A 17,372-nucleotide genomic window follows, 5' to 3' on the forward strand; every position below is an offset into this window, starting at 1 on the left:
CTTTTTCATACATTTTTTCCCCCTAGCTCCCACTTACCCAGGGAACTATGAGAAGAAGATTTTATTATTCCTCTTAAATTACCATGAAATGCCAGTTTTGGTCTAAGGAATAATCACAGTGCAGTAGCAACCAAGAAACTCAAAGCAAACACCACCCCCACCCCGTAACCCCCACTTCTTTCCTGCAGTTTTCACAAGTTGGTTGATTCATCTCATACTCTAAATAGCAGCACACAGAAAAAATATTTCCGGTAAAGAAAACACCAGGCAGATTGGCTGATGCTGTCCTCCCCATGTCCTAGGGCTGCTCAGATAATTATTGCTGCTTCGTTCTTTTGACAGATTTTTTTTTTCTGCTTTTGAGAGGAATATGGGGAAGGTACTAAACATAAACTTTGAGAGGATAACTCTCTTAGAAACCAACCCAATTACCCTTCTGAGATTCACTTCCTGCAAGAGGAATAAAGAGTAACCACTGTCTGCAGGAACTGTACTTGAACATGTTTTAAGTTTGGAAAGCATGTGCCAGCCAGTTTTACCTTGATGGTTCTGGGATGCTGTAGAGCTTGTGAGGCCAGGAATGCCAACAAACTCGCAAGCTTTCACAGGGAGAAGTCCTCCCATCCACCACTGCTGCACTGTAAGCTCTGCACAAGAGACTGCAGATCTATGAAGGAGTCTGTCCTGACTGCATCTCAGAGAAAAATCACTCTTGTGGTCTAACTGCTCCTTCTCTCAAACTTCATTCAGCAGGGTCCCACTTACACAGAGGATTTTAAATAGTGAAGTGGCAACTGCCACCCTCCTGGGCTGCTGGAAGAATCCATCAGGTAAAAGGCTGCATGACTGCTCTGGGGCGTAGTGTTTACATGTACATAATTTCTTTATGGGATCACTGATGAAATCCACACTTCCACCACTGTGACTGTTCCAGAAACTGAGCACATTTCTAAAGGAGATGTCACTTGAAAGCCAGTAGGGGCATGAATTTTAATGAGTATATTGGGTTACCCACTTGAGATATTCCCAGTGATGGGACAACCTAACATTTGGGATAGCAAGCAAGAGCTAAAAATAAAAAGTAAGAGTCACCATTCAAGATCAAAATTTGGAAAAAGCACATGATTTTTCTCCTCTAATAGCATAAGTATTCAAGAAAAGTGTACTTGGGTAAACTGCTTCTTCAGATGGAGCTCCAAGACAATACTCCCCTATATCAAATATCATTTTGTCAGGGGTAAGTGGTCAAAGTTCTCTCTTTCCCAGTCAGACCAAGAACATGTGGAAAGACCATATTTAAAGAAATAGGAGCAAGTGAAAAAAATTTAAAAGAGGACTTTTGATGCAATTGAATGCAATGCTGCGGTTCTAGAGGGGCACAGTTTTTCAGAGCAGTTTGCAAACACACAGTAGGTCTGGAAAAACTCCAGGTGCAATTATATGGAGAAGATCTTGCAAGACTGCTTGAAATGAAACTACATTAAGCCTATTGAAAGTGTCTCAAACTCTGTCAAAAGCCAAAAATGCTTGTGATGCAGCAAGTGACTGTGGATGTTGAGCATATGGCCTGCAGGAAGGGCAAGCTCTGCCAACTGATATATCACCATGAACACAGCTAAAGAGAGGATGTCATCAAGAACTGCATGAGAAAGGAGAACTAATTTAATGTGATGGCATTTTGAAGTCATTATCCAGTCTAATGCAAAAAACTGCACAGCCAGGTGTAGCATTCACTTGCTGTGTTGTGAAATAAACTCTGAATAATCATAGCTGAGTAAGCAACTAAAGAGAAAACTGAAAAGTTTATCTTGGCTCAAAAAAAATGCCTCAAGTGTAACTGTGATTCAATCATCCTGAATTGATAAGAACCAGCAGTAAAGCTTCTAAGCTGACCTCTTCCTGCAGTGGAATCAATCAAATAGAAAGGATGAAAGTCTGACTTATTTCCAAACATGTGGTTAAGTATTTTCTTACTATAGCCCATTTTTGGGCATTTGAAATACACCATCTTCCCGGTCCCTAAGTTTCAGACACACAGTTCCAATGAAGCTATCTGAAAAGCAGGACCCCACATAGTCAAACAGCAGCTGCCAGGTCCCAACCTGCAAGCTTCTACCAAGCTCACTGCTATTCTACAACTGTCAGATCCCACAGCTCTGCTCCTCCCACAGCCAGCTAGCATTAAAATAAGTCTGTGCTACAATGAAAGCTTGAAATACTAATTTTCTATAGAAGCAAATGGAAGAGGTGGATGCCATCTGTCAAATTTTTTTAATGAATCCCACCCTAAAGGAAACTTTATACAACATCACGTTTTACACGTTGTGGCAAGATTTAGCATTTTTGATAATTTTTATGCTGCAGAATTGCATGTCCTCAACCATACTGAGGCTACGAAACTTCGACTCATTCACGTGGTTGCTTCTTTTATACCATCCTTCCAAATCTGAGTTGAATTTAAACATCATTCTGGAAGTGCTAAGAACAGAATGTTTCATGACTTCTTTGCAGAGTTAAACAAATCTTCCTAATTCGATTATTGGTCATTTTTAAAGGATACACAGTAGATGGGACAGATACCTCCCAACAGCTGGCAGAATGGAAAAAAATTTACCTCACTTTCTACTTTTTCCACATTTTCAAAAGGTGAGGAAAAATTTTAGCTAAACACATTTTTTCCCTCTACTCCGACCATGAGAAATACTTCTAAGTGGATACAGTGTTACAAGGGAAGCACCTTGCTATCTTGTTCCTACACAATTTCTCACAACTTTTGATCTTGAACACAATAGTCTCAATTATAACTTTTCTCTGTATTCCCACCTTCACCTGCTATAGCTTTTCTGAATAGTTTTGTAAAAACTTCACAACAGAAGGTTAGGGAGACAAGGGCACTAAAAAGCAACCCATTTCTCCGTTTGCACTCAGCTTCTCTTCTAGCCTTACCTTCAGAATATATGCCTTATCGGTAACAAATACTGTCAGAAGAACACGGTACCCGCCCATTCAGGCTCACATTTTACATTACACTTTCTTCAAGTTTCAGTGAACATCCTTTTTTGTGATTACTGCTGTAAGATTTACAGTATTTTTCCCCCAGACTTTCCTAAAACATACCACCTCAGTACACTTTGTTTCACTTCATTTCTGTCTGTAGTGGACTACATATGTAACAGAAGATGAGAAAACGCCAGCACAACACAGATGTGAATGGTCATTAAATATTTCCATTTCTATATTTAAAGATATTAGTCAGAAGTTTGTTTCTGTGAGGGTGAGTATACTAATTTCAACCTGTAATTTATTGAAATACCCTTTACACTGGGTACTCCTTCAGTTGCCTAGAGAAATATCATCCGTTTGCCAGTGCTATATATCAGCACTACTATGATTAGTTGAGAAAAGTTACCACCACAGATGGTACAATTTTACTGAAATTTTGCTTCAGCAATTTTACTGAAGTACTCCTCTGCTCCAATACAACTGAAGTGCAAATAAATAAATGCCTCAATTGGAGAATATATGCGCTATGAAATTACTGGCTCATAGATGTTTTCTTCAGGAGTGCAGAACTGATGTTAACAGCTTCTTAGCAAAATTTCAACCAAACCACAAATTTCTGCTTGCAAAGCATGTCAATAACAAGAGACCAACTATCTCCTCATTATTTTGCTTTCACATTGTGAAATCAAAGCAATGGTAGGGTAGAGCACTTCAGTTCTCCCAATAAGGTCTCTCTACACTCAGACTTCTGATCAAGCCATGGATAGTCACCAGGATATAAAGTTCTATTTACAAAAATTCAGGGTGAGTTTGGGCTCTTCTTGTGGACAACAAATGAAAAGATCAGAAGACATAGTCTTAAGCTGCACCAGGGAAAGTTTAGGCTGGACATCAGAAGGCATTTCTTCACAGAAAGGGTGATTAGATATTGAAAAGGACTGCCCAGGGAGGTAGTGAAGTCACTGTCCTTGGAGGGGGTTAAGGGAAGACTGGATGTGTCATTTAGTGCCACGATCTAAAGTTGATGTGGCAGAGTTGGGTCATAGGTTGGACTTGATCTCAGAGGTCTTTTTCAATCTTGCTGATTTTTTGATTAGCTTTAGTTTTTCAGGATTTTTGATATCCATTAAAAAACAAACCAGGACTTTTCAGAAATGCCCAAGGGCAAACACCACATGTTATCACACAAAATCTTGAGGAGGTCTGGTCATCTGACATGGACCCCTTCACGTGTCACAAAAGCAGTGTAGCAAAAAACAGCACACCACTTCAAGACATTTCTAAAAAGTTAAAAATATTGTCACTTGTATCATCATCATCAGACCTACATCTGAAAGCAACTTTAGTTTTTTTTGTGTTTCCTAAGCAAACTGACCCAACTTGGATTAACTGAGTTTGAAATACACTGGGCAGAAATGCAATAAGAAGACATCAAGAAAGTCACAGGAGAAATATGTGCAAGACATGGAGTCTCCAGATGCAAGCTGCTGACTGAAGGATGTTCAGTAGGACAGACAAACTCATTATAACAGAAACCAGGTTTATGTGGTCAAAACCTGGAAGAGATGGAGTGACAGTCTAGAAATGTCACAGCACACCCCTGAGCCTCAGCCCACATCCTTCAGGCAGGAGAATGACCAGTCAGTGCAGGTTCATGTCATACACTCTCTTAGGGCAGGGACAAAGACACTGGCAGCTCTTCTAGTCAATGACACAGACAAGTAGGAAGCTCTCCGCCTACAAATTTCACAAGCATGCCACACAAATATTTATGCATCAAGGAAGTGGCAAAATCAAGGAGGAAATTCTCTTACTACAGTGCCCTCATGGTGATGAAATCAATAAAGCTGAACAGTATGTGTACACATCTTATCCTCTGTAATAATGTCATCTTATGGGCATAGTACAGATTCAGAGGAAAATTACACTGCTCTCTCTGGAAATCTTGTTTCCTTCACTGCAGAAGTTGAAAAAGGTAGAATAGACAAGGGTGCTGGGAAGTCAGACACCTATCTATGAACTATTCTTCCAGGCCTCCAATCTGAGAACCACAGAATATTCACCACTTTCCAAATAAAACTAATCAAGATGTGCTTGAACATAATTAATATAAGTGTTAGATACTTTGACACATTAGTTATTTTACCTTTAAAAACAAGACTCTTCAGGTAGAAGGTACCTTTGCCCTACATGTCCTGATTCTATACCTGCAAAAACAAGTGCCCTTTCCCACCTTTCATTTAAAAAAAAAACTAGGAGGGAGGAAGAAGAGAAGGCAACTACATATGTGAAGAATCTGGCATAAGGAATTTAACAACACTGTTTTCAAAGCCAAGTATTAATTGCATGCAACAAAGGAAAAAGAGACAGACTCCTAAACAATGAAAATCATACATTAGTAGATATTGGCCCAGTATGTAGGCACTTTTTCCAAGCACACTGGAAGTGCAATCCTTTATAAGGGAAAAAGCCCCAATATATATCATTATGCATAACTGCAAGAAGAGAAAGTAAAGATCATCAGGTTCTCAAAATAGCATGAGAAGTGTTTTCAAACACTGTTTACATGCAAAACCCTGTACAATCATGTCAGAATAGAGGTATGTTCACCAGTTTATAACAGTGCATGTTCATACTGATTCCCAAGGCATAATGCAGTCAAAACACTTAAGATTCCATACCTTGATTATTTCCACCAACTGATCCACACCACTGTCACCTGGAAAGATCGGTTGTCCTAGTAACAGTTCAGCCAATACACAGCCTGCTGACCACACATCTAAAAAGGGAAAGGTGGAGGACAGGTAAAGGTATCAGTAAAATATACGTATTAAGCCATTCATTAAAAACCCAGCCATTTAAGCTACTTACTTTATCCTTTGCCGTGTTTGATAGTGTATACAACACAGCTAAAAATAAAAAACATTCCTATCCTAATGTTATCAGATACCTAGTATAAAACAACAGTGTGCAGAGTCTTAGAAGTCAAACTGTGAGAAAATGAGAATTGGAAAATCATGTTAAATGCCGCAATATATTGACATGAAAACTTACACATGCAGGGAAAAGATCATAAAATGCTTGCCATTTATAAATTGAGAATTTCCCCAAACCCTATGTTGGTATAAATCACTGATTGATAATTGATTATGAACTATGCATAGGTATCATGCAACACAGTGGCCGATGTTTTTACTGTTTCTGACTGTTGAATAGACTCAGTTTTTCATACATCTATTGAAAGCATACATGCACTGACAGATGAACCAGTACTGCAAGTACTACTGGTATCCTGAAGTACATGATGATTAAGGGATCTAGGAGGCAGCCTCTCTACCCAGTCACTTCAAGATCTAATCTTTATCCCAATTCCATTTGCCAACCTGGATGAGTAACTGAACTGCAAGTCACAGATCACATGTCAACAGCATCTGTACAAGAAGCCATTAAATAATTTTTGTATGTATACCAAAAACCTCAAGAAGTCCTTAGGAGCTATTCTTCCTACATGAAGAAAACTTTCAAAATCTATTGCAGGTTTATCTTCTTAAATAATTAGGCAATTCAATATTACAGAAGCAACTTAGGAATGTATCTAAGTGTACTACAGAAAACAGTATTTTTGGAGTGTAATTAACCAAAGTGAAAAATCTAACAAAGCAAATGCAATAAACACTGTTTATCAGTGTTTGTGAGAATCTAATGTAATTGCACAGCAAATAAATGAATTTTAAACTGCTCGACACAGTATTGTACTTGAATGCAGAAAACTGCTTCTCCCCAAAAATAGATTCACTGTAAAGTTTTTGAGAAAGTCATCAATTGTTGAATGAATACCTGAAACCTTACACTAAAATCCAATCTCAAACAAGCAATCAGCAACAGAAGAGCCGTAAAGCTTAGAACATAAAGAAACACCCCAAAAGGGAAAGCCACTTCCCTTCCACCCATATGTCTTTAAACTCTCACCTACTTTTATGAGCTAGCCTTGATCCCTAGGAGAATTTATCTCCTGAGTCCTGTTCCACCTGAGATAATCTATGCTATGACAGAAATCCTTACTCCCTCATCTATTTAAACTATGTGCCATCTCTGGAAGTGTTTGAGGCCAGCCTGGATGGAGCTCTGAGCAACCTGGTCTAGTGGAAGGTGTCCCTGCCCATGGCAAGGGTTTGGAACAAGGTGATCTTTAAGGTCTGTTCCAACTTAAGCCATTCTGTGTCTCCATGGTACTGTAAAGCAGGATATACACAACCCTGCCAGTTATAGCTAAAGGTCTGAGTAAGGAAAACATCTCTGACAGTTCTCCAAGCCATTATTATCACTTTGTCACAATCACTACAGAGTGGTGCAAAATAAAATCAAATAAAGATTTCAGGGGTTTAAGATTTATATCAACATAATAAGCAAGTTAAAACACAGTTTTCCTTCCACCATTTCTAAAGGAAAGAGTGAGAAGGCTATGCAAAAATACTTCCCCTCCTCAAGAACCATTGAATATGGTTCAATTGGAACATACAGTAGACTAACACCACTGTCATTACTTCAGTTTTTGAAATCATTCACTTCCAAATCAAATGGATGCACTTTTATCTAATGTCTCGGTACAAACATTGCATCAGGGTTTATCCTAAAAAGTAACTACTTACAATGTAAACAGTACCAGAGATAATTTGACATTTGAGTCTTGAATTTTAACAAGCAAACATACAAGTTGACGCTTTTTAATATTTTAGTCATATTTAATAAAAGCTGATATGGCCACTGAGGTGCTAAGATCTCTTTTGGACAACAAACTAAGAAGGAATTATGTAAAGAATGTTTAATTGCATCTAACTGCTAATCAATGTCTCTCTCTGATAGCTCCTGCTGTTGGACCAACACATCCAGCAAAACCATGATGCAAAGCACCACTTTTTGTGTCTCCTATGCATATTAAGTTTAGAAGAATTATGTAACTGTTCAACAGATAGATTACTCCAGAGGTACCAAAGAGATAGATTAAATGTACTAAGCAGTCAGAGTGCTGTAACTTAAAATTCTATTTAAAGATACCTTTAAAGGGTTTTAAATAAACCAAGTCCGTTAGAATGTCCTTTACAAAACAAGTAGTTACACCAAATCTGTAATCATTATTTACAACTCAAATCGTTATTTTGCACTGAAAATGTTATATATGGCAAGAAAAAATATTTGACAGAATATATACAAACAGAGAGCTGACAGGAGAGTAAGTCTTCAATCACAATTCACTTCCCTTTAAGATTTTGAAACTATGCTAGCATTATTTTTTTTCAGATTAGACTGTGGCTTTTGTAAACTGTTTTAAATAACCTTCTGGTCTGACTGCTCCATTAGGCTGGCTTTGAGCTGTTTTTGCTTTTCCTAATTTCCCTAAATGCTTTTGCACTCCACCAGCCTATTTTGGACAAGTCTGTAGGGCAGAAGTCTCAAATGTAATACCAAAATTTTATAAAAACATCAGGGAGCATCAGTGTTGGTGCCAAGGTGAGGAGGGTTCAGTCCTTTGGGGAAATGCTGGGCTTCCCCAGCCCTGCCAAACTGCAACTGCAAACCAGTGCAGGTCCTTGTTCAAGAAAGCCAAGCACGAACAGCAGAGGGCACATGAGAAAGCTGAGGGCATCACATGGGAACAGAGGAAAAAAAGCAAGGATGTAGGTCATGAGTAAATAGGTGGCAATGGCTGGGGAATACTTGTCACATTCACGCTGGGTTTAATCCCTCAAACATACAACCAAATCCGTCAGAAACCGATTGCTTCTTATGCACTGAAATCTTCCAAACTAGGCAATTTAATGTCTTGTTTAAAGTCTATTTATTTTTCCTTTATTTTGCCCGCTAACACCTTAAATACACAGTGAAGTATAACACAGGCATTTCAAAATCCCCATCTTTTTTCCAGGCATGTAATTTCACCAAATTCCAAATTAGGACTTGGGCAATATTCCCTGGACAAGGAAGTGAACAAATCCTTGAAGCATCCTCGACAAAATCCAGAGAGTGGAGGCTAACTTGAGCAGCTTCAAGGAGGGACAGAAACAAAACACAATATACACAGGTATTTATACAACTCTTGATAAGCGATGTACAATAAGGAACAAACTAAGAAATGTCATCTCTGCTGAAACTTAATGGAATTTATGCCATTGACTAAAATTTGGTTCCAGAATAGTTTGCTCTTTTTTTCCTCACACCCTTTATATCTTGCATTTAAAAATATATCTACCATATCAGGATGGTAAAATTCTTCCTCAAGCCTGAAGTAAACAAGTATTAATTTCTGTATTTAAAGATATATTACTTAAAGGAAGTGATCAGCTTACAGTAGTTCCTTCCCAGAGACTTTTCTATCTTAGTACAGTCAGAGAACTGCTACAGATTAATATGTGGTGTAACTACCTGCTCCCATGAGAGAAGAAACATTTTCTGAACTATTTCTTTTCAGTATGTGCGAGTTAATTAAAGCAAAGTAGAACTCTCATTCACACACTATAAATTAGCTAATAAACAAGGGAGAATCTTAAAAAAAAAAAAGTCAACAAATGGTCCTCATGCCAAACTAGTTGGGACAATGTGAAATTTTAGAAGAAAATACTGAAAATTACTCATTTTAAGAAAGCAGGCAAGGGTACTTTCTTCATACCTTCAGTGAAATGTAGTCTAAACAATACAGAGAATAAATACAACTGCCAGACAACAGCAACCTTCAAACAAGCTTATTTCAGACAGCTGTCACACACTACAATGGGAGCTAATGCCATATCTTTCCTAGACTAAAGAACACTTAGACAAATACCATTATCACCTAACCTACCTCCATTAATTTAAACACACAAAAATTCACATAGCCTCTTGTACTACAAAACTTTTCTTAAATTAATCTCTACTACTTTATTGATCCTCAGAGCTGTTAGATGGACACTGTCTAATAATATAATCTTTATAATGCCCTTGCTCTTAAATGCATTCTAGTATTACAGAAGGCAAGTAAACAAGTATTTCTCTTTAAATCAGGAAGAGGCATTTGGGAGGACCAGTGCAAAATACATGCCTTAGCTTTAATTCTGTAAGCATGCAATAGCCTTTTTGAGTTGGAAATTAACACCCTGTCCACAAATTTCACTTCTTCTGATCTCAAACTCTGCCTTTCCAAGCTGCAAAGCTGGCCCTCTTCTTCACAGCACAAACACCATTCATTGATTTACACTCTAGCTCCTTTAACTCGTTATTTGGAGGACATGGAGGAGGAAAAAAAATTTTAAAAGACTGTTTCTCTCATCCACTTAGTACAAATTAAGAACTTCCATTTATCTGGCGCTTTATGGGGCGTATTTACCTTCCTACTTTTTTATTACCCTCATCTATTCATCTCTGCCTCACTATTTCTTCATCTTGATGGACTTCCTCCATCTTGGAGGTGACTCAAAGCTGCTGCTCTGGAAACTGTGGAAACAAACCAAGAGTCAGAAAAGCAGCCCTGGGAAGTCACAAATCAACAGCTTCTAGTTGCCAAATGCCAGACCCAAAGTGCTTTTCACTGCTGCTTGTTTGAAACAACATCTGGGATGTCAGAACAAGAGCAAAATTTGGGATTACAGGCAGGTGTGCTATGTTGGTAGAAGTTTCGCACATCAAGCCACCACAGATCCATGGACTGAGGAGAAAGATTAAGGCTGAAACATGAAAATGCTTGAAAAGACATGCTTGTTCCAGTATTTGGAACAAAAACTAAACACAGGTATCTCTATTCTTTTGCAATGAAGAGATGAAACTACAATGACAGGTGGTGGAGTGGTTCAGTAAATTTATACACCTGCTTACTTTCAGCACTGGAAGTTGCCATCTGAGAAAGAAGTAAATCCTTCTGACTGTTTGGCAACTGCTCAGGGACACACCTTGTGGTGGTTCTTCCCCAAAAAACTCTGAGACAGGCCAACTACACAAAACTGCAGAAGAGCTTTGCTCCAGACTGCTGAGGTGAAACACTCACACTTGCTAGGAAAGTGAATGAACAACTTCATAATACTTATTTTCAGACACCCCAAGAGAAGGCAGCAATGGTCATGCAGATCAATCTTTCCCTGCCAGTGGCTATAAATCATCCCTCTGGAATGCTCCCAACTCCTGCCAGCGCAGTGGTGGAACAAAAGCACTGAGAGCTGAAGCCCCTCGATGTGCAGAAGCTCCACCGGCATCTGGTGGGCCCTCCCCTGCCCTGCCACCTCATCTAGGGAAAAAACACAAGACTGAGGCAAAGCTCAGCTGCACAGCTTCTTCCCATACAAAAGGAGCTTGAGGCAACAGAAACACCTGCACTCACCTCTACTCCAGCATCTGTCCCAGGACAATGTAGGGGAACGTGGGCAGCCATCCCAGGGCTTTTCAGGAGCAGCATCACCCATATGACCAGCACAGCCAGAACCATGCCATCAACATACTCTGGGATGCTATAACATACACGGACTGGCAAGGAAGAATCCTCAGCCAAAACGGTGTCATGGCATAGCTGAAGGGCTTGGTTTGGAAAAAAACCAGCAAACCAGCCCCCCACTTCCCTTCCCCCCCCCCACCCCAAAAAACCCCAAACAACCAACAACAATAAAAGTCCTGCAAATCAGCTGCAGGAAGTAAAGGATGTCCACTCCCAGCAAGCTTTAGGGACACAAACACACACACTTGCAGAATTCATAGCCAAAGGTGCACAAAGGCCCAATCTGTACAAGCTATGAAGGCACCCAATTGACATGAATATTTGTGCCTGACCACTGAAAAATCCTGTAAAGTTCTAAGGCAGGCACATAACAGCTATTATGGGTAGGGGTTTGTAGCTATTTGGCAACAGTGACTATTTAAGAACTCTAATAGGTCATTTTCCAGGTCGTTATTTTTGAAATAGAGTCCCAGGTCTGCAGGAGGCACTAACTGCAGTAAATGTGATTTGATGCTACTCTCACTATGGTATATGTTTAAATGCAGCACTAATGTGGTACTTTACAGAAGTGTAACAAACATCACATCCCTGGCTCAGTTATTTTTTAAAAGGACCTCTTGGGTTATAACTGAAGTCATGCACTTCAATGAAACAATCAAGATCCTAGAAGTTAAATGCCAGTTTACAGTTTGTTGTGACATCCAGGAGGAAGAGACACATCCTGGAATGAACTGCTACACTGAAGAGCAAATAATGTCATAAGGACAAATTCATGTGTTTAAAGACAACCTGGATGAAGCCAGACAGCCTAATGCAATACCCGGTTACAATGCTAAACAAGATGACTAACAACTGACATTGTCATAATGCAGCTGGCTGTGCTGTCAAGTATTGGGCCACCAGTGTCACTGCCTAGTCCTAAAAAGGATTTCTTGCTCAGAAATCCTTCCAGTCATTATCCTATTGCAGCACATTATAATCATAAGCCCTGCAGTAACATTAACAAACAACAAAAACCATCAGAAAAACAGCTAGAAGCCTTGCAGGTAATGTAGGAAAATTTCTACTTAGAACACTTTTTAGCTTTGTATTCTTCATTGATTTTACTTTTACCACAGTTTTACTAGAGGATATTTACTGGGGGAATAAAGATTCCTGCCTTACATGTAAAGCTCACTTTTTGTTACCAAACACACAGAAGTGATTCTTACAGAGTCATAAAGACTACAGTGAGGAAAGACTGTTATGCTAACAACTCACAAGAAAAACAAGAACTAAAAAAAACAAGCATGCCAACATATAAGTTTAAAAGGCAGCATTACAATACTGAAGCATTTCACAGTTCCCTACACTCTGAGCTATGGATAAAGCACTAATAATTACATGCTCTTTTCCTCCTTTTAATAAATCCCTTTATGCTTGTTGATTGGTTTTCCAACAAGCTGGATGACTCTGGATGAACAATCCCACGTGAAATAAGGAAGGGTTCTCACCATGCACCAGTGCTGCCTAGCAGCAAGAACTAAGGAATATGTAAAAACAGCAGCACCACAAAATTAACCCTTAGAATTTCTAGCATATTGCAGAACACTGGGAAACTGTAGAGCTTGTAAAAGCATTTCATTCCTGCTCATCTCCCAAATCCAAAGACTGCTAAGAAAAAAGGGGAAGGTGGACAGGACAGGATGGAATGAAGGAGTATTAACTTAATTTTCAAGCAATTCAGTGCAAATTTCAAAGAAAGGACTTGGAGGGACAGGTGGGATTTTTTTGCACAAGAAAGTCAGAAAAATGACTGAAATTCAAGATATTTTTGAAGGCAAGTGAAAAATTGCACTTCAGAATGGAAATCTTATTAGAACCATTTTAGAGACCAGCAGGTAAAACAACAAAAATGGAAAGCACAACTTGAACAAGGGTCTGCAGTTGGAGCATGAGACACTTTACAGGCTTATCTGAAAAGCAGTTTCTCCTGCTGACACATAAAATACACATTTTATGCAGCTATCCTCTGAAACAAGAGGTGTCACTGCACTCTGATAATGCAGCTGAGCCAATCTATCAGCTCTCAGCTGGCAAAAAGATGTCAAATGGGATCAGCCACCTTCCCCTCACTCATGAGCTCACAACACTTTGCTTTTACCTGGGCTTTGCTGCCTCTGGACTGCACAATACTGCTGACTGCGCTCACTCACACAGCAGGAAGTTAACCTGCCAAAATCTCTTGTCAGTTGATGCTGAATCAGCAAATTAAACAGTAAACTGTGAGAGCCAGGGTATCCAGGGACAAGAGCAGGGGTGGGGCTGCCACTTCTGGCAGCAGCCAACAGTAAGCTCTGCCCTTGTATCTTTATTGTGCCACACTTACCCCAGACTACTCTTGGTTCTGCCTCTTTTCCTACCAGGAAGATATGCAAGAGTTGCTAGAACACATACTGAATGGGAAAAAATTTGTGAGAGCAGGGAAGCCTTCAGGAACATGTTGAGGTGGGGTTTTTTTTGTTCCTTTTTAAGAATTCCAGAGTTAAAACAAGTCAGCCAGCCACTGAGCGCCACACTAGCTCAAACACAGTCAGTTTAAAAATGGTGGTTATAAACATAGTCTGCCAAGAGTTGATCATGATCTAAAAATCCTTTTGAAAACATTAAACCTTGCCTAAATGACTGAAGTCCATAAGCAAAGTAAAAGGTTCCCCAATACTGTGCTGAGAGCCAATTCTGCTCTTTTGCACCAGAACTCAGAAGGAGCCCAGGCAGTATCTTGACTAAAAAACTGAAGTAGTTACCAACAACCAGCCAACACACTGTTGTTCATTTCCAAGATTTTTCATTTTGCCGTTCATTTTTGGTTCTCCGCTGTAAGAAAACTTGGTTGTTCCCTGATCTCCATCAAACCTCCAGCTTCCCTAGTATTTCCATGACACAGCTATGTGTCAGGTATATCGAAAGAGTTCTTTGTGTTCAAAATTAATTACTAAAGGACAGTAAAAGCTAGCAGAATTAGTTGAATTAGAAGGACTGCTGTACACAGTATATTAAAGTTGTAAAGAGAATTTAAAGTCAATCATTAGGCCACACTTACTTCCCCCTATAAACTCTTTACAAAAAGCCAAGTAAATAAATTACAGATTTATGTCTAAACCACAGTACATCAGAAGCAGTAGCTGGTTTTCTGCAGACATTCTTTACAGTTATTTCAAGTTACTAAAAATGCTTTTCTGGCTTGAGATCTCATACCTACTTTTAAACTAAATGGCAATACTACATGGATTTTTTTTCACTTGAAATCAGATTTCCCCCCTCTACACCGAAAAAGCCACTTTCCTAGTGAAATTAATGGTGAAATCTCAAAAGGTGAAGAAAGCACAGCAGCCATCTACAAAACATTTGTATTTCTTTAAAAAGTGGTCCCTAATAATTTACAGCCAAATTGAGCCCCTGGGGATTATATTTGAGATCTCTGGACATCTTTACATTCAGTACAGGATAAAATCTGAGGCAGCTGGTACAGATGTCAATGGCACACACATACCTATACTGGAGGTATAATCGGTGGCCCCAAAGATCAACTCTGGTGCCCTGTAGTACCGAGAGCAGATGTACGACACGTTGGGTTCTCCACGAACCAGCTGTTTTGCACTGCAAAGGAAACAACAGTATTTCGGTAATGAACACTTGTACAACATCCCTGTGCACACCAACACTAAGCTTTGGCACCCTTCACCTACTCCCCATTTCCAAACATTGAAATACAATGTTCTTCTAAGCCGATGCAAACTGACTCCTTGATTCACTGTGAAATCAGTCCAATCCATCAAGCATCTACCTTGTACTGGGGACAGGAAAGGAAATTCTGAGTACAATCTAGGTGAAAAACAGGATCAAGTTTTTGGCCGCCAGTTGTCTTTTGACAGATACAAAGGCTTGTTCACAGTGGAAAAGAGGACAGAAAACAGTTCTGGTCAAATGTAGTCACTGTTTAAGGTTTAAAAGCTCTGGATACTCACAAGGACTGAGGGAGGTATTTTTGTCTGTTGGGGTTTTTGTTTATTGGTTTGCTTTTTTGTTCGGTTGGTTTTTAATTTCCATCACAATATTCTGCTCCTTTGTTACTTAAAGGAACATGGTATGAGGAAAGAATGAAAAAAAAAGCCTTTGCCATTGTATTCACATGTTAATGGTCCACAATTGACATGAAGGTTTCTCTGTAATCGATCAGCCATAATGGATCTAACCTACAGTATTGCCTCAATACTTCTCTTTGAAAGAATCCAAGAAAAGAATGGACCACAAGAACACATTGCTTTAGGAACATGAGTCTGTGGGTATATTCCACGTCTTTCTTAATTAACAAGTGAAAGACAAAAAGGAGCTGGAAGACGAAACTTCTCTTACCACCCTTTTGGAACTATGACATTCACCTAAACAGCACCGAACACTGCAGAGTGGCAAAACAGTCAAATCCAGTGTTCAGCTCTCCAGACACTCCTCTCAGCCTTCAGTGAAGAACTTCCACCACCCATTTTAAGAAGTCTCAGTTTTCAGTTTGCTATATACAAACTACAGTTAACAAATTCCCACTGATAAAAAATAGTAAGCATTCCCTTTATGCATTCAGTTTTGAGCTTCAGCATGATTCCTACTTTGTCCCAATCCTGGTGAGGTAGTGCTGAGGAGATCCCAAGGCACCAGCCACAATGATGCACTGCTTGAATAACCCCCACATTCCCACTCACTACGGGCAAGCAAATTTAGCAACAGCAGCTTCTGTGACCTCTCACACATATACCCCAACTATTTTAGTCTGTAAAGTTACAGCACAATCTAAAGACTGAACTTTCTCAGAGAGAAATCTATGTCCTGTCTCACTGCAGATTGCCAGAATTTTTGTATCAGTTTGAAGGTGGGGGCTGGACTCTAAAGGTGATTCTGAGTGGATATTAGAAATAAATGTGCCTTTGGAAACTAGAACATAGATGTCCACTATCCAAGAGCTTCAACTGGAAGTGCTGCTTCTGATACTGAGCCTCTATGGTATTTGCAACATTAAGTGAATTGTTGTAAATGCAAGTAGACTGACTAGTGTAAAACATGATCCTTTTTAAGTTACAATGCCACCACGCCTGTACTTGCTTGCCAAATACACTTCACTGCAATAACTGGTTATGGTTTTCCATGCTGCAGTACTTTCCCTGTGTCTTGGTGTATTTATTTCATTTTTCTAATACCTGCAAAAACAAGAGGCGTGAAGTTTAATTCCCTCCCTCTTAATATCCCTTTCCAGCTCTTCCCTGCCTCTCCTTTGAACTCACTTTGGGGAGAAAACAGAATAGCAGTAATTCCTCTTTTAAGCTACAAATAAAGACCTTCTAAAGGACACTGAGAATTTCTTGGCAAAGTTGCAACAAGGTTCACTTTGAAGGAAAATCTTTTCACCGGGTTTCAGGCTACAAATGTGCTTACCTTCCAAAGTCACAGAGTTTTAGAACAGCTGTATCAGGGTCCAGCAAGAGGTTCTGTGGTTTTATATCCCGGTGGCAGATCCCAAAGGAATGGATATAGGCTAAACTCCGGAACAGCTGATACATGTACAACTGGAACACAGAAATACCAGTCAAACCAGGGTAAACAATTAGTTTAGCACAAAACCTTCTGAGAAGAAAAACAAAATCACTGAGAAAAAGACCATACTGAATGCCTATTAGGGCTTTGAAGGTGGGCAAGGTATTTGCATACCACCTTCCCCACACACCCTTTGCTACATACACACACATGTGGTTCAAATCTTTTTATGTGTCCTTTGAGATAGCATAATTAGCATATTTCCAAAGAACTAATTGTGCCAGTTTTCCAACATTTGTAAATAATGGTAATCATAAAAAGCATACACAAAATAAAGTTTCAGTTTGCTCTACAA

At 39.4% G+C, this 17,372-nt stretch overlaps 1 protein-coding gene across 2 annotated transcripts in view; it reads right to left on the minus strand.

The window, feature by feature from the left end:
• Nucleotides 1–17,372, minus strand: part of GSK3B (glycogen synthase kinase 3 beta) — a 148,489-nt gene that overhangs the window by 36,105 nt on the left and 95,012 nt on the right. For both annotated transcript variants that reach the window (XM_009102590.4, XM_009102589.4), the window contains exons 5-7: nt 16,919–17,049; nt 14,988–15,094; nt 5,685–5,782 (exon numbers count right to left, since the gene is read on the minus strand). In XM_009102590.4, coding sequence (XP_009100838.1) covers nt 5,685–5,782; nt 14,988–15,094; nt 16,919–17,049 — 336 coding nt within the window. The remainder of the gene's footprint in view (nt 1–5,684; nt 5,783–14,987; nt 15,095–16,918; nt 17,050–17,372) is intronic.

The sequence above is a fragment of the Serinus canaria genome, chromosome 1 (genome assembly GCF_022539315.1).
Source record: "Serinus canaria isolate serCan28SL12 chromosome 1, serCan2020, whole genome shotgun sequence".
Taxonomy (NCBI): Eukaryota; Metazoa; Chordata; class Aves; order Passeriformes; family Fringillidae; genus Serinus; species Serinus canaria.